Source organism: Parus major, chromosome 3, assembly GCF_001522545.3.
Source record: "Parus major isolate Abel chromosome 3, Parus_major1.1, whole genome shotgun sequence".
NCBI classification, from domain to species: Eukaryota; Metazoa; Chordata; class Aves; order Passeriformes; family Paridae; genus Parus; species Parus major.
In genome coordinates, this window is record NC_031770.1 from 1,597,029 (window position 1) to 1,614,458 (window position 17,430).

Below are 17,430 nucleotides of genomic sequence, written 5' to 3' on the forward strand. Positions count from 1 at the left end.
GCACGTGACCACAGCCTACATTTGTTCTAGGCAGGCGTTTGTGATCTGGACAGGATTGGTTAGATTACCCTGACAATCTGCTTTATACTGAGACTCCAGCAATGACCTAGCAGGGAACAAACCAAAAAGACCAAGCACTGGGACATGCCTACACTGTAGCCCCCTTGTCCAGGTCCCTAACGAGGGCTCACTCAGAGCGGTTCACTCACACTGACGCTAAACCCTGAAGCAAGGACAGACCTGAGGGACTGAAGCCGGCAACACAGACACAGAAACCATTTCCATACCATTCCAGAGCTTTTTTTCTCTACGGAGAATACATTTCCAGTTAAAATACAAACATGCACACATTCTCACACAAATAACCGATATTTGTTGGTAGCAGCAATCCCAGCACTGTTTGAGATGCTAAGTGTTTCCGACAGCTCATCCAGAGCCAGGAGGATTCTCCACTTGCCTGCTGTAAGCGCTCCCTCTGTTGTTGTGCAGAGGAACTACCAGCAAACATGTTCCAATGGCATCTTTCTCAGCTTCAAGTACTCCATCCTCAGATAACTTTTCATGTTTATTTTCTCCACAAGCAACCTCTGTCTTGGCCCAGCCTTACAAAATACCGGTGGTATCATTTAGAATAACAATGCATCTAAGAAAAAGTAAAATCCACATTTCAATATCCTGAATTTGCCTTAAAAAGCTTTTCATTATTCATGTTAAGCATACTGCAGAACTCACTCACTGATTTCAAAGGAGATTAGAAATCCAAAGACCAAGTTGAAAAATATAAAGGTGATGAAATTAATGACACTTAAGAGAAATAGTGTTTATTTTAATTTAAAAGCTTTAAAGGCCAAAATCCCTGCTTGCACTCAAAACCATTCCTGAAACCCACAACAGTGACAGAATGACAGAGGAGCTGCAAGCACAGAAGTAAAGGGCAGTTTATTGGAACAAGACACAAAAATCACATTAGATGCAAATAACTGTGTGTGGATGCCAAGAACCTAATTTTCAGAAATTTTGTCTTTAAATTCAAGCACTTTTCTTAGCTAAGTCCAAGCAGACACATGTTAGCTTGTCTGCAGAGTGCTTTCCTGGCACTTGTTGCCCATGTGATTTGCTGCAGCTGTCTGCCCTTGGCCTGGGTTCCTGCTGCCTGGACAGCTTCTGCCCCTGGCTCTGGCAGTGCAAGAAAAAGCCACTCTGAAAACCTCCAGACCTTGGAACCAAGCAGGATTCTGTTTATTTTTGTGTGTCCCAAGCACTAAGTGCTGAGGTTGCAGCTTCCCCAAGAGTCAGCTCATAGAGGCTCCACTAAAAGCCAAGTGCCTGCAGAGTTCTCTCCGTGGAAAGTTGCCCAAAGGAGCACTGAATCCAAAGTAGTTTGTAGGCTGGAATGGGAGCCAAGTGAAAATTTCAAGTTTCAAAATTTGTTATTAAAATTTTGTTTTAACAGACCAAACCCATCCTTTTTGTGATGGCCTGAGGTAAAAAACAGTCCCCATAAATGAAAATCCTAGTTTTCTAATCCATTGTTAACTGAGACAGTGAATTAATGCAGTTTTAAGACAGTTTTCCAATAGTAAGAAGTAATCATCTGAAAAATCAACTAGCAAGATTATTCTGTATTTGTGTTATGATTACCTCTCCCTTTCCACACCATAAAGCCCCACAATGATCCTGATTCCCTGAACACTGTGGAAAAGCTGGAGGTGATAGTAAAATCTAACTTTTTACCTGAAAACATAGATACAAAGAACATTTTTTTCCTGTAAATAGAAATATCTTAGAATGACAATATCAAGAAACACCAGAAGAGATGGGAACCTGAAAATCCTCCTGTAAAATGGTCTGAAATATGGTGAGGAAATAAAATAAGAATTAAAAATGGTATCATGATGAAGCAACAACAGTCCAAGGAAGAGAACATATAGAAGAAAGAAAAGGACACATTTTACCATTGACAGGTAAATCTCAAGGGGCTGGAAGTCCTTAGAATATACTGCTTTTCAAGTGAAATTACAGAAAATATAGCGTCTGTGATTTGGGGAGAATTAATCTAATTAATCAATGGCCAGAAACAGGAGAGAGCTATTTTTGAGTAGCAGTTACTCAGCAGGCTATAGGAGATGAGTTAATGAACTAATCTGTGTTTGATATCCAGGGATTACATTAGCAATGAGATCTCAGCACCCAGAAATAGACTGCTGCATTACTGGGGTTTGCAGCAGCATCTAATGCCCAATTCCTTCCAGGACTCTGGATTCTCTTGGAAAAGCCTCAAGTTGTACATTTTCATCTGTACACACAGAAATAGATTTAAGAGTTGCTTGTCAGTTTTCACAACACACAGAACAGCTGAGCTTTGCAATTTCAGTTCCTTTAGAGAAAGGGCCAAGGAAGAAGCTCTGAAAATGCATAAAAATGGACTCCATGTGCATGGCTGCCACAGCAGCACCTTTATTAAATTATTTATATATATATATAATATTTTTATATATTATATTATCTTTTATTATAAACACCAAAAGAATGTGCCCTGCTAGGGCTGCCTTCAGTGTGATGGGTGAGCTGTGATATTTCAAATTGCTACAGCACAGCACACAAACTTCTCTTCTTCCCTTTCCAAATATCCAAGTGACTCTTCAGCTGTTTTACCAGGAACATCACAAAATACAAGATATGGCAGGGCAGGATTAACCCCTGTACAATCTCATCAGAGTCAAAATTCCTAAAGCCTTTAAAAAATAGTAATAAAAAAAACCCCAAACCAAACAATCACAAATTTATAAACTAATATACTTATATGAAAATATATTTTCTAAAACTGAGGATATTTTTTTAAGAACTGGAAAAATCCCCTCAGGCAGACGATTTTTTTATGAAACATCTTTTGCAGCATCAGTTAAATTCACATTTTCACGTTAGCAAGGTTTTACACAATCATTAGCAGCTGCCACATAAAAATAAAACAAGAATGGAAACATTTAAAAATATAAATGGAAGAAGCCAGAGACAAATTATCAATGTCTTAATTAAAATAACATATTTTGCACATATTTTAAACATTAATAATTTAGTTCAAGCTCCATTGCTCTTTTCCTATAGCATAACAGAGCTGAGGCCTCAGATTCCAGAGCTTTTAATCTCTTGGGAAGAAAAAAGTGCATTCCTTTAACCATTCTTGATTCTGGCAATAATCACCTCACATTCCCACTTGGCTGAAGTGAGGATATCCTTGCACACAGTAACATACTGCATTATCCACGGATGTATTATTGGAAATGATGTTTACAGAGAGAGAATGAAGAGGAAAACAACTTTCTGGAATACTCTAATAATATGGCAGAATGAAAATAAAATGAATAGAGACCATAATAGAGCAAGCTCCTTGGTGCTGCTCCAAGATAAGAAAAAAAGCCCCAAAAGTCAAGTAACATTGTTCAAGATGAAGAAAATGCAAAAAATTTTTCATTATGAGGCAGTCTCTAAATTCACTTGAGATTAAATAATCACCCATATTGTTTAAAACTAAGGTAACCAACACTTATTTCAACAGCTGCTGCAGCATATAATATATATTTTTCTCTAGGTGGGCACAAAACCTCCTTTGCACTTACAGCTGTGGAAAACCAAGAGAGCAAGGGCTGTGCATTTTAGTAGCTTAAAATACCAATCCAACACAAGATTTAAAAGCAAAACCATTATCCCTTATTCCTATCCATCTCAAAAACCAGGAATCTTGATTTATTCAAGGCTTTTCCCATCTCAGTGGCTGAAAAAGGCAGACATAGGCAGGCAGGAATCCCTCAGGAATTTCAGCAATAACCTTTGCACAGAAGGGCTGGTAATGCTAACACAGGGCATGTAAATAGATAAATGTCATGGGTCTTTTTAGTTTTGTTGATTTTCTCCTAGTTTAGGACAGCTTTATCATTTCAAAACTTCCATAAAGTTACGAAAAATGGTTTTCAAGCATGAAGCCTACTGTTATTCCTGGGATTATGAATTCATTGCAGTGACCCTGACTCTACTGCAGTGATCACAAGGGCACAAAAAGCAGCTGAAAATGTACCAATCCTGGATTTCTGTAACAACACAGAGGTCACAACTGGTCTGCTTATGCCAACTGGAGACAAAAAACCAGCAAACTACTTTCTCCATGCTGCCAAGTGCTTATTTACTTGAAAACTATTTGTTATCTTTCAAAACACATTACTGCATACAATGTTACACTCCTCAGACAGCCCTTACCCAATAGAACCCACTTTTTCATCAAAATACTCAAGGGTTGAAATTGTTAAAATGACCCCAGATGATTTATTCAAGCAGGTCCGATTCTGCTTTCACCTTTCCCATATTCGACTCATAAGCATAAAACCACCTAACAAGTCATTTTTAAATCGTGACTCAGGGCTCCTTTATTCCCAATTTACCTACGATTTTTTTATTTTTAAATTAAAAAAAAATATTTTTTATTTAAAAATCTTTGCCCACATAGAAACTTGGAATTAATCTCGAGGAATCTGCAGGTGGAAAAGTGCCTATAAGGCGTGTTTAAACTGCCTCCTCAGAAACCAGGACATCGAATTCTGGGATTTCACGCTGCGGAAAATCACAGAATCCCAGAACGGTTTGGGTGGGAAAGGACCTTAAAGCTCACCCAGCTCCGTCCCCCGCTATGAGCAGGGACACCTCCCACTAGACCAGGTTGCTCCAAGTCATGTCCAACCTGCCCTTGGCAGAGACGCAGGTACATCAAAACCACAGTATCCCTAAAAAATAACAATCCCAGCGACGCCCACTACAATGCACAGGAGAACCGAGTCACGCAGCTGAAGAACACCGCCCTCACGGCGAATCCTACTCCTTCTCCTCCCCTCAGGGCGGCCCCGCCTCACTCGCCATGGCGGCTCCTTCTCCTCCCCTCAGGGCGGCCCCGCCTCACTCGCCATGGCGGCTCCTTCTCCTCCCCTCACGGCGGCCCCGCCTCACTCGCCATGGCGGCTCTTCCTCCTCCCCTCACGGCGGCCCCACCTCACCCTCCATGGCGGCTCCTCCTCCTCCCCTCACGACGGATCCTCCTCATCCGTCACGGCGGCTCCACCTCCCTCGTCATGGCGGCTCCTCCTCCCCTCACGACGGGCACCGCGATGCACTGTGGGAGCCGCAGTTCCCGCCCACGCCTCCCGCAGCGGGACTACATTTCCCAGCAGGCGCGGGCGCTACCGCCGCTGGCGGAGCATGCCGGGAGTCGTAGTCCCGGCGTGGCGCACGCCCCTCCCCGCGGCGCGCACGGAAACCCCGTGCGTGCGGGTGCGGCGCTCTCTCGGGCCGCCGCCGCCATTCCGCGAGCAGCGCGGGCAGCCCGCGCTCCGGCCCCGCCGCCCCTGCCCGCCTCGCCATGCAGATCTTCGTGAAGACCCTCACGGGGAAAACCATCACCCTCGAGGTGAGCCGCCGGGCCGCGCCGCCCGCGCCTGCGAAACGCGGGGGTGCGCCGGGAGAGCCCGCGATGTGTGGAGAAACGCGGCCCTGCGCTGGCTGAGGTGGCTCCGACCACGCGGCGGGGACCGGAATGGCCGTGGCAGCACCGGGCGTGTGCCGGGAGCTCCTCGTGGTCTTTCGGCCTATCTGGACTAATTAAAATGGGCAGCGCGTTTTGATTGTGCTGTTGTGTTTCCCAATAGGTTGAACCTTCTGATACTATAGAAAATGTGAAAGCGAAGATCCAGGATAAGGAGGGTAAGCTCTAAAGGCACTTATTGTCTATATATATTGATATCAATTGGTGATTGTTGCATATATTGTTCTGTGCTCCACTCTTGTGGATTGATGCGTGTCTTACACGGATGTAATTTTCTGCAGCAATCTTGATTTTATTACAGCGTGCCGTAGCTCACGTCCCTCATTTATTCCCGATTTGTGTCACCCTTAGGCATCCCTCCGGATCAGCAGCGGCTGATCTTTGCTGGGAAGCAGCTGGAGGATGGACGCACACTGTCCGACTACAACATTCAAAAAGTGAGTGGGAAAGGCAGGACACTGCAGTGCAGCACCCAGGAAGTGGCCCGGGCAGAACTGACTGACCTTTGCTGCTGAGACTAAGAAATGTTTCTAATAAATTCAGCCAAATGAAGGGACTGGAGTAGTGTTGATGCTGGGAGTTTGGGATGCCACCTTAACAGCAAATAATCCTTTTAAAGCTTTCCTAACTGCCTGGCACTTGGGATGTAGTTTCTCTAGGTAGAAGGAAGAGGCCTGTTTAAATGCTGCACTTACCTTGAGAAACCATTTTGAGTCTATTTCATGTGCTTTACAAACAGGAATCAACCCTTCACCTGGTGCTGAGACTCCGTGGTGGTGCTAAGAAAAGGAAGAAGAAGTCTTACACGACTCCCAAGAAGAACAAGCATAAGAGAAAGAAGGTTAAGCTTGCAGTGCTCAAGTACTACAAGGTAGGTGGAACTAGCTCAAGGAGAAACTTGATGGAAAGTCAGCTCTCATCAGAGAGGATGTGGAGCCTCTAACTGGTCTGCACAGATTCTGGTGCATTTAATATTTAAACTCCTCCTATTGGCAAATACTCCACTTGTTAAATTAAAGACACACTATCTGTTGCAATGGGGCACTTCAGACACGTGCCTCCAGAAGTTTGATGTAGTTGCTGTTACAAAACCTGTGATGCCAGTGGAAAACAGATATTATTGTTGCTAAAAGGTGGAGTATGTATGTGAGCCATGAGCTGTTTGTCCTTCCCAGGTGGATGAGAATGGCAAGATCAGCCGCCTGCGCCGGGAGTGCCCCTCGGAGGAGTGTGGGGCTGGAGTCTTCATGGCCAGTCACTTCGACAGACACTACTGTGGCAAGTGCTGTCTGACATACTGCTTCAATAAGCCAGAAGACAAGTAAATGTACCAGACAATAAAAATCTGAGCTTCTGTACAGTTGAAGGGTTTTTTTCTGTGGCGCTGCGTTTCCACTGTGCTGATCAGTGAGAAAAATCTGTGGACCTTTGAGTGCTGCCTGCCAGATAGGGTGAAATACTGGGTGTAGAACTGAAGGAGCAATTTGATTTAAAGAATACTGGCTACCAGTTGGAAAAGAAAACCCAACACCCAAGCTAACCTTAGAAGTGGTCTCTGTAATGTGAGACAGTTCTGATCTGGAAAAACAGCAAATTCAGAGGTCCAGAGTGGGTAACCAGGAGTCCTGGTGCCAAAATGCATCCAACACGCTGAAATACTGCACAGCAGCACTGGGAGGGGAGGGAGGAGAGGGCTCAGCTGCTTTGGAACCAAGAGACTGTTATCAGAAATACTTCACTGTGCTGGTTTTACACACTTGAAGTGCTCATAGTCACCCTGTTTGTTTATCCAGTGAGGGCAGCTGGTTGCTTAACATGATAAAAAAGCAGAACATTCTGGATATAAAATGTATCTGAAATGCTCTGATGTAAAGAACAGCTCCTGTGCATCTCTGAAAGTTCATTTAATGTCAAGAGTTAAAGGCCAGCCAGAAACATCATCTATGTCCTTTAGTGTTCATGTGTTAAAATGTCTTTTAAAATCCAGGGTCCCAGGAAGTTGTCTGTTGCACTTCTTTTTCTTCATAACAGATAATTTCATCTCCAATACTGAACTCCAGATTTTTGTCCAGACTCAGTCCACAATCCATTCCCGTTTTTATTACCTGAACATCATCTTTATGGTGCTTCAGTGATGACAAACATCCTACAAAGAGAAAATGCATGAAAGAGAGGCCACCAGCTGCAGAGCAGAGCAGTGGTTTGGTTTAATCCTGCAGGACTGATGTTTCACTTTGTGTCTCTACAAGGAAAGCAGGGAAATGTAGGGACTGGGGGTGGTTGTGGTTATGGAAGTCATCCTGTGATGCTCCAATTTGGCTACCAGAATGGGTGGTTGGAAAAAGGTGGCTTTTGGTGGCTTTCCATCCTGCACACAATTCAGGATTTCTCTAGGATCCTTTGCAGTGACTTCCCAGGGACCTGGGATTTTCTTAGCAATATCTAAAAACACACAAGTCCATGTTTTGTGGCACTCACCTTTCCAAATAACATCCCTGTTACGGATCAGCTTAAACTTCATTTTTCTGTCCAGGAGCCCCTTGTGCACTCTGCACCCAGCCACTGGAATTTTGTTTTTTCCTACTGTGACAGAGAAGGTGTCAAGAACAGAAGCTTCCCCTAAAAGTAAAAAGGAAAGTTGAAGTCCACAGGAATAACAAGCTGGCACGAGGCAGAACCAGGCTGCATTTTTCTGCTTGCCATGCTTTTAAGATAAAACAGTGGTTACAGAAGAGTTTAGAATTGGCCACATTTTGAGGCAAAAATGTATCAATGAAAACTCACCCACTGTAGTCTCCACCACAGCTGGGGGCAGCCTGCTGTTCAGTTCATCCTTCAAGTCTTCTATAAGTTTGTAGATAATGTTGTGAAGTTTAATTTTTATTCCCTTTTTATCAGCCAGCTTTTTGATACTTTCAGTGGCTTTCACACCGAATCCAAATATTACACCTGAAAAATGAAACGACTGTCAAAGGATGACTCTTTGAACAGTTGAAGTGAAATTCTGCAGCACAGGGTACATTTCATTCCTGCTTCTCTTTTAAGGGGGGACCATTTGCCTCTCCCACTAGGGCACATGGACTGCTACAAAACTATCAAAATAAATGGCCCACAGAAGGTCCCTGATGACACAGCTGGAGGTATCAAAGCTGAAAATAACACACAGAGCTCAAGTAAATGACACAGATCTCTCTTTTTGGGCTGGAAAACCAACTTGGTTGCCCAAATAAAGCTGGGAGTGAATTCTAAATGATTCTTGTGGGCTATGGCAGGTGCAATGACCTCACTCTGCAGCAGGTGAGAATTACAGGGTATGAACAGCAACAACTGACTCAGTCTTAGATCCAGCTGCCTCCCTGAGCAAAAGGAAATGATTCTGTAACCTGCTTTTCTAGCTTTGCCCTGTGTGAGCATCACAAAGCAGCCCAGGTGAAGAGCCAGAGTTTAACAACTGAATTTCTGGTAAGAGCTTTTCCAGAGTCCTTTCATTTCAGTGAGACTTCCAGCCTCCCCTCCTGCACCAGTCTGATGTTCAAGGAAACGTTTTCAAGATTCACAACAATTTACCTTGTTGATGCTGCTAATTATTATTGAGAAAACAAAACCTGACTGAGGCCTACCCATTCCAGTAAGCCAGTGGTTTCCAAACTGTAAAATGATTTTTTAAACACACACCGTTGAATGATTCAGCAAGACTGATATCGTTTTCACTGATATCTCCCATTCCAAAGTAGACAATATCCAGTTTGCATTCATCCTCACAATCGTAGCTGTCCAGAATGTTCAGAATAGCTTCAACAGATCCATCCACATCACCTGCACAGAGAAATGGAAGTGCTGCTGGCTTTCTGTAAGTCACAGACACAGAAATACAGCTGATGTCAACTGCACACTGTGCAACAGAAAGTGTTCTCACATACTCTCAGTATATTTTGAGTAATATGCTAAAACCCACCCAAAAAGTCTGTTAATTCCAAAAATAAACTGGATAAATACAGAAGGGCCAGAGGCTCTACATCTGCTGTCACTGTCAGATCAAGTTTGCAGGTTTTCAACTACAGTCACTGCTTGAGTATCACTGAAAGAGATTAAACCAAGTTCCTCCTATCAAACTTTAATAAATAATTGTCATTCTCCTCTATTTCACTGATACAATGTGGGGGGTTTTTTTAGTTTTTTTTTAACATATAGAGGGTTTTATATATAGATAGTGTAGATACACATTTATACAGGGGTTTATATGTATGGGTTTTACTCAGGAGCTCCTGGGTAAGTGTGTTGGGCATGTTAAGTTTTCCTGTTGCTCTGGCCCTGCTGGCAGCGCATCCTCCTGATCACTGGATGTTTCTGATGCCCTTGCTCTTATGAGAGCAGTCCAATAACCAGTTTTAAACTGCTCAAACTTTTGGTAACAGAAACTCTGTTTAGAGCTCTGTTTCAGACTGAGCATTTGAGAAGCCCAGACCCAAAGGAGCAGCACACAGACAGGGACAGCACCTTTAACTATTAAAGAGAGCGTGTTTTCATCCATCTCTGTTCTCTCCTTAGGCCTTGAGAACATCAGATGTTTATTGGCCTTGTACAGCGCTGCCTTCTTCTGTCTCCAGGTCAGGTGGGCCATCTGCTGCTGCTGCTTCTCATATTCCAACCTGTGTTCCTTTTGCTTTGCTTCAATAACTTCCAGATCCTTCTTCATCTTCTCCTGTTGTTCAACGTAAGTCCTCCAAGCCACAACTTCCTGTGCCCTTTGCTGGGCAGGAAGACAGAAACATTAAAGCACTGCATCACAACACTGCAATTTCATCTTTTTGCATCTTTTCTGCAGGCCCACTCATTTTCCTTCACTTTAAACTATCCGTTTTGCTGCACAGATGGCAGAGAACGAGACAAGAGCTTTTCCTCCCTGAGCTACCACATGATTCAAGGCCTATTTTTATAGTATCTCTGCATTGCAGAAGAGAATTATTGTTCATTCTTTCATTGGTGTTTTCCCAGCTCTCACAACCCCTATTTCATGCTGTAGTTTATGCATTTTCTTTTTGTCAGACCAGAGTTACATCTTTCTCAAATCAAAACACCGATCTCCTCAAGTACTGGATTGTTCCAGTGGAGGTGAGGACAGTCCAGCAGGGGAAAGGTGCAAAAGAAAGAGGCAAAATGCAAACCCTCATTCCACTTCCAAAGCATCTAGCTCAGGTCCCTTAATCCCCATGCTCGACCTTTCATGGGATTATCCAGGTGATTAAAAGCTCTCACTTATTTTATTACTCAGCTCCTTCCCATCCTTGCAGCACTGTGAGCTTTTCACTGAAGAGTTCTTTCTGTACCTCAGATTCTACTTCAAGGATTTCATCTCCTGCTGAAGGGGATTCCTTCCAGCCCATGATTTCCACGGGGATGCCTGGTGAGGCTGCATCCACAGCTTTGCCATTCTCATCGAACAGGAAACGCACTTTTGCCCAGGTCTTCCCTGCAACCAGAACACAGCCTTTCCTCAGAGTCCCTCTCTGGATGATGGCTGTGGTGAGTGGACTGGTGAAGAGCAGAGGAGAAAAATAACAGACAAAATTCAAGTGATGTTTCTCCCTGTCTTCATGGCCAGTGTAGGCACAACACAACCAGAATGGATTTGTGATCCATCACAGGCAGAATATTCCTGTGATGATGTACTAGAGCACTCACCGAATTTTTCAGTGAGTTAAAAAGCCCTAAAATGTCTATTGTACTCTTCATTTGTGAACCCAGCAACAGGATGATTTTACACATTAAGTGAACCCCCACCAAAAAAACCCAAACCAACAAATCCCAACAACTTTGTAGAATTCAGTTCATTTTTAAGGAGGGCAGAACACACCTTGTTCACAGAACCTGCAAATGGACTAAGATATTTAAGAATGTCAAGTTACACAAAACTTGTCAAGAATTTTGTATGTATTGAGTGTCATCTTCATCATTCCTACTTTTTAAATTACATTTTTTTAAAAAAACACATCAGTTCTACCATTTAAAACTATTTCCCATAACAGGATTCTCATTTCAGGATATGATGAATTTTGCCCCATCACTTCTATAACCTCTAGTGTTGCAGAGTAGTTTTTCAAGCCTTTGGCTAGGAACACTGCAAAGGAGGTGTTCCAGCTTTATTTACTGAGGCACAACTCCCTGCTCAGTGTGTCTGTGTTGTTACAAAGTGTTTCACTGAAGCTGCAGAGGTGGCACTTGACTCACCCTTTCCCTCTGTCCTTCCGAGACTCAATGATTGTCCCCTCCACCAGCCCTGTGGCATCTGCCTTCAGTTCCAACATCTCTGCCAGAGCAACAGTTGCCTCTGCCAAAACCATCAGGTTTTCCCCCTGCACAAAACCACACAAAATAAAAGAAGTGCCCAAGCCAAGTGAGATCAGAAGTTCAGCCCTTAGTGCCCCATAGAAATGTGATGACATTTAACACCCAGGCAGGACTTCAGGACATCAGACACAAAACTGTTGGATTGAATTACCAGTAGAAAAATGTGGTATTATTTCTTGCTGGAAGTCTGAGCCTCAAAATACATTTCAGTGTGTTTCAAATCATTCTGGCAAGAGCCAGGAGCACTGAGCTCATGGCAAGATATCAAATACCAGGAAGGGAAGCATTTTGTTTGCCAGCTGCCAAATAAAAATGCATTTCTGTGCACACATTAGACACCCATGGACACCATCATTTTTTCTACCACAATCTTACCTTGAGTGCAGAAATATTTACAGCCTGAACATCACCTCCAAACTCTTCACAGACCACATCATGAGCCAGCAATTCCTTCTTTACTCTTTCAGGATCAGCTTCAGGTTTGTCACATTTATTAATGGCCAGGATAAGAGGAACTAAAAAGAGAACACACAAATTCAGCACCAACCTAACCAAAACTTGCTGCTACCAGCACAGCTGCTAGAAAAGGTTAGAGCAAGTTAGGGTCACTTAGAACAGATCATCTCACTTTGTGCCTCTTCCCTGAGCTGCCACAGAGATCTGAGGAAGCTGGAGAAGTTATCCATGTAGAGAAGGTAAAAAACCACGAGCAATGAACCCCTGTCTTGCTAAATATTCATATTTTAGGATCTTTTTGTGTCACTGTAACATTCAGTACATTTTCAAACATCACAGGGGATGATGAATGGGACAGTTACTTCCCAAGTTCTGTGGATTCCAGTCCCAGGAGGTTTTTTTTGAGGGGTAAAAAGCAAGGTTCCCAAAGCCCCCCACTTTGTACCTCCTGCATTTTTGGCGTGCTGGATGGACTCTATGGTTTGCTGCATCACTCCATCCTCTGCTGCCACCACCAGAATGACGATGTCGGTGACGTTGGTGCCTCTCGCCCGCATGGCTGAAAAGGCTGCGTGGCCAGGAGTGTCAAGGAAGGTTATCTTCTCCCCAGAAGGCATGTGCACTGTGAACAGATGGTACAGCTCAACATCAGCCTTTCACCCAGCTCTGTCTGATGGGCTGCAGATCAGGCATCACTCCTTTGAGAACATTTTAATAATAATGACAGGGTTTAGGCAGCCAGCTAATTGTTGGCATGAAGGTCAAAGGCTCCAGTGGAGCTGTTAAATCCTCAGGAATAAAGTGTCCTGGGATCTCCCATAACCCAAAATAGTCTAACACCAACTTGTGCAGACAATTCATTTCAAAGTTCTACGTACATAGTTATGACAGCTATCAGCAGCAGACATTTTAGGTTATGGCTTCCTTTCTCACCATTTATGTGGCAACTTTTTTTTTCCCCAATGAACTGGCAGCAAGTCAGCCTGCTGTGTGAGATGGAGAGGAAATTGTGTTACACCTGAGCACATGGACTTGGATCATACCAATAAAAGCCCCAATGTGTTGTGTGATGCCTCCTGCTTCCATCGACGCCACTTGGGTTTTCCGCAGGCTGTCCAGCAAGGTTGTTTTCCCGTGATCCACGTGTCCCAGGATGGTGACAACTGGGGGCCTTGGGGTCAGCGCTGCTGGGTCTGCAGGAGGTCTGGAATTGCAGCAAAAATAGGGGTTGTAAATGCCAAAAAAAAACTTCACTGGGCCATGCCCACCACAGCACGCAGGCCGCAAAGTCGAGGCTGCCTCCTCCCCAAACACCTGCAGAAAGAAACAGATTAAAAAGAGCAAAAAAGAACAGTTCACAACTTGCCTCTTCACAGCATCTGTGTTTTTTCTTTCCTTCTCCTCTTTCAGTTTTGCTGATTTATACTTCATTCCTGATTTTTGAACAATCATCTTGATGTGATCTTCACGTAAGATGGAATCTGGTTCTACTGAACCAAGGTTAATGTCTGTGTACAGCAGTGCTTCATAAATATGATCTGTAGCAAACATAAACACACTGAAGAATTACATCCACAAAAACATGTGGGACAAAAAAACCCAACCCACTTCATCAGACTTTTTCATTATTCTCTTTGTGCTAATAATAATTATTCACCAAGCAGTTTTCCTTTAGTTAGATTTATCTAGAAATTGTCATTAATCTACATACTTGCAGAAAAGAACTTTTTGCAGATTTACTGGAAATTGCTACTCAGTTAGCTGCTATAATCTTATTTTTCACTCAGATATTCATAGCTAACCTTTCCACTAACTCCAAAAGTGAAAACAACTGAAACCCCTCTAAAACAAACAGCAAAGGAGTGATTCAAGGAGGAAGGAAATTTGTTAAATCTGATCACATGCTCATTTCTTTGGTTGTAGAAACACAGAACATATTACAGTAGCAGTTAAAAATTGTTACAGGGAGCAATTCCAGACAAGTCTTGCCACTTCCAATTAATCAAATGACTGTTCTAATGAAACACAAATTGCTCCTGGACCCAAGATTCTTACTCCTACTCTGGATTTTGGGCTGAAGCTCTTAAGCCGTGAGTTCTTAACTCACAGGGGTCCGGCTCTGACAAACCAGGGTGCAACGTTTTCCCTCTGGAATAACAGCTCCTGGGAATCCCAGCCACAAGGAGCAGCCTGCATGGATCTGAGGCCTTTCTGCTGGAGAGGGCACACAGACCTGGCTTCTTTACAATTAAATGTCTGGTAATTTGGATGGCCCAACTTCTTTTCTCTTTAGTCTGCACTGTGTCTCCCAACATTTCCCAAGAGATGGGCACGACCTCCCTTCACAAGGGATGGATCCACAACCACTAACTAAAACCAGTGAAGAGATCTTTGCCTTTCCCACTGGTGGAAGGAAGGGGTGGGACAGATGTTTCAGACCCCAGAGCAGGCTCTCACCTATGTCTTTGCCCATAGCTTGTGCCAGTTCCTCCACAGTCATCTTCGGCCTTATCTCCACTTCACCTCTTGTCAGGGGACTCTTCTTTTTCTTCTTTTTTGTCTCCTGCATGAATTAGACACATGCACAGGAATACAAACTAAGAAATAACAAAAATACTGAAAATACAATGGTCTTAAGCCATATGAGGTAAACACATCCTCTTTACTGTAATACCAATTAATTACAACCAATGAATGAGTTAACACATAATGAACATTTCAAATATACAGCACACTACCCTTAATATTTTTTTCATTTTTAATCTTTAAGAACAAGGACAAAAATCAATAAAACCATTTCCATTTCTGCTTGTAATGATCTCCTCCAGTGTTAGCAAAAATTCTTTATGTTACTGGTCCAAGTCAGTATTTGAGAGGAAACGGTAAAAAAAATTATACATTAAGTACATTTTGTCTTACAGATTTATAACAACTTCTCTATACTCATGAATAAAGTGCTTTTCTTTTTTAATTCAAATGTTCAAACCGAGCTCTTGTACCTTCCACACAAACCCAGGGATTACTGGATGCCCTTAATTACCTCCTTTGTGGCTAGATGTCTGCACTGTGATAAGGCAGCACTGATTAATCTGTGTTTTGGCCAGAGCTGTGAATGCAGGACGAGGGACCCCACAGGATGTGCAGACAACTGCACAGGCTTCCATTGTGCTCCACAAACTTTCCTGGAGGACAGGGCACGCAGCTGCCAGCAGCCACCACGGAGCTGCAGCAGATTTTCAAACCTCAGCAGCAACCCTCGGCTCATTTCCCCACTGAAAACACAAAGCACACATTGAGATCAGCCTCGAGGCTCAAAGATCCTCCTTCTCAGGATAAAACAGACAGGAACACAAGGCACAAATATTATGTTTCCAAACAGGCTTTTTAACACTGAAAAAATGAAATTATTTAGGAACTGTTCCAGTTTTTCCATTTCCTTCTGCACCTCACCTTTCTCCACTATCCCACTGCAGACACATAGATCTACTAAGAGCTTACAGACCTTTCATCTTTCCCCACTGATTTCTGACATAAACTAATTCCCCCATTGCAGGTTCTTTGACATCTCCTACAAAACCCCCACATTTGCACTCCTTGTGCTATACTGACAGAATTATCCAGGTGTCAGCTACCTCTCTAAGCCAGCAAAACACACCTGCAAAATGCCCTTTACCTGAGCACTTCCAGACAAAAGCACCACTGAAAGACCCAGCATGGCAGTGACACCAGTGCTGTCCTGTGGTCAGAGACCTTCTGTGAGGTTAAGCCCTGGCTCAGCGATTAAGCTGCTGTCAGATCATCCCACATCTTGTTTTAACCATCTTAATTTTGGTTTGAGTCGTTTTGCCAATTATACAATAGTCTCCTCCCTGAGCTTCTCCTCTGCTCAGAAGGCACAGGCTGCCCAGAGAAGCTGTGGCTGCCACAGCCCTGGAAGTGTCCAAGGCCAGGTTGGATGGGGTTCCCTGCAATAGTGGGAGGTGTCCCTGCCCATGTGAGGGGGTGAAGCAGGATGGTCTTTAAGGTCCTTTCCAACCCAAACCACTCTGTGACTCCGTCCTGCTCAGGGATGGACTCTGTACCTTCCATGTCCCCTCTCACAGGTGTCCTGGTGTCACCCTGCCCGCAGCTCCACAGGCACGGAATGCTCCGGGCTCCTCTCAGAATGCCTGCGGGCCCTTTAAAACCTCCCTTGCACCCGGGTACCTGCAGGAAGTGAGCACATGACAAACTAACCAACCAAGCCCAGCTATTTTGGTGGGCTTTTTAACCCTAAAGAGAACCTTGAAGGGGCTGAATCGGCACAACCCAGGGAGCCGCGGAGCAGCCACAAGACGCTGCGCACACACGAACAACACAAGGTCAAGGCGACACTGGCCCAGCTCACAGCGGCGAAACCCACGCCAGGCTCTGATTGCGGAAAACCCTTCCCAGCTCCCAGAGTGAGGAACACTCCCGCTCCTGCTGCTCCCCTGCCCATCGCTCCGGCTGATTAATACCTGTCAGCTGCAGCCTGCCCTCCCCGCGGGGCCAGCGCCTTTCTCCGAGCCCCCGGGTCCCGGCTTTGACAACCCAAGGAATGAAGGAAGGAATGAGGGAGGAAAATAAAGAAGGGAAGGAGGGAAGGGAAAAGGGAAAAGACCCCGCGTCCCCTCCGTTCCTCACGCCGGGCGCGCCGCTCTCTGCGCACGCGCGAGGGCACCGCGCAGGCGCAGCTGCGAGCCTCGCGCTGCCCGGGCGGGGGCGGGGCCTCGCCTCACGGGAGGCGGGAAATCCCCCCAGGAGAGGCGGGGCATGGATTCCCTTACGGGAGGCGGGAAATCCCTCAGGGAAAGGGAGACAGGCATCCCCTCACGGGACGCGGGAAATCCCTCAGGGAAGGGGAGACATGGATCCCCTCACGGGAGGCGGGAAATCCCTCAGGGAAAGGGAGACATGGATCCCCTCACGGGAGGCGGGAAATCCCTCAGGGAAGGGGAGACATGGATCCCCTCACGGGAGGCGGGAAATCCCTCAGGGGAGGGGGGACGGGCATTCCCTCA

At 44.6% G+C, this 17,430-nt stretch overlaps 2 protein-coding genes across 4 annotated transcripts; one reads left to right on the forward strand and one right to left on the reverse strand.

Annotated features, from left to right (window-relative positions):
• Positions 1–5,312: 5,312 nt before the first annotated feature.
• RPS27A (ribosomal protein S27a) lies at positions 5,313–6,947 on the forward strand. Its single transcript, XM_015623175.3, has 5 exons — positions 5,313–5,449; positions 5,688–5,742; positions 5,936–6,021; positions 6,324–6,455; positions 6,760–6,947. The coding sequence occupies exons 1-5, from the start codon at positions 5,402–5,404 to the stop codon at positions 6,907–6,909; spliced, it is 471 nt and encodes a 156-aa protein (XP_015478661.1). The 5' UTR covers positions 5,313–5,401; the 3' UTR covers positions 6,910–6,947.
• Positions 6,948–7,467: 520 nt separating this feature from the next.
• Positions 7,468–17,083, reverse strand: MTIF2 (mitochondrial translational initiation factor 2). 3 transcript variants are annotated; one of them, XM_015623173.2, is made up of 15 exons: positions 16,888–17,083; positions 16,471–16,594; positions 15,429–15,660; positions 14,846–14,951; positions 13,755–13,926; positions 13,432–13,592; positions 12,834–13,010; positions 12,308–12,447; positions 11,813–11,937; positions 10,912–11,116; positions 10,082–10,334; positions 9,260–9,400; positions 8,369–8,533; positions 8,063–8,203; positions 7,468–7,730 (listed from the first exon to the last, which is right to left on the reverse strand). In XM_015623173.2, exons 3-15 carry the CDS (start codon positions 15,651–15,653, stop codon positions 7,561–7,563), a joined length of 2,181 nt encoding a protein of 726 aa, XP_015478659.1. In that variant the 5' UTR covers positions 15,654–15,660; positions 16,471–16,594; positions 16,888–17,083; the 3' UTR covers positions 7,468–7,560. The 3 variants fall into 3 exon arrangements, with proteins under 3 accessions (XP_015478659.1, XP_015478660.1, XP_033369054.1); XM_015623174.2 differs by lacking the exon at positions 16,471–16,594; XM_033513163.1 differs by lacking the exon at positions 16,888–17,083 and having other exon boundaries at positions 16,471–16,857.
• Between the last annotated feature and the right edge of the window lie 347 nt (positions 17,084–17,430).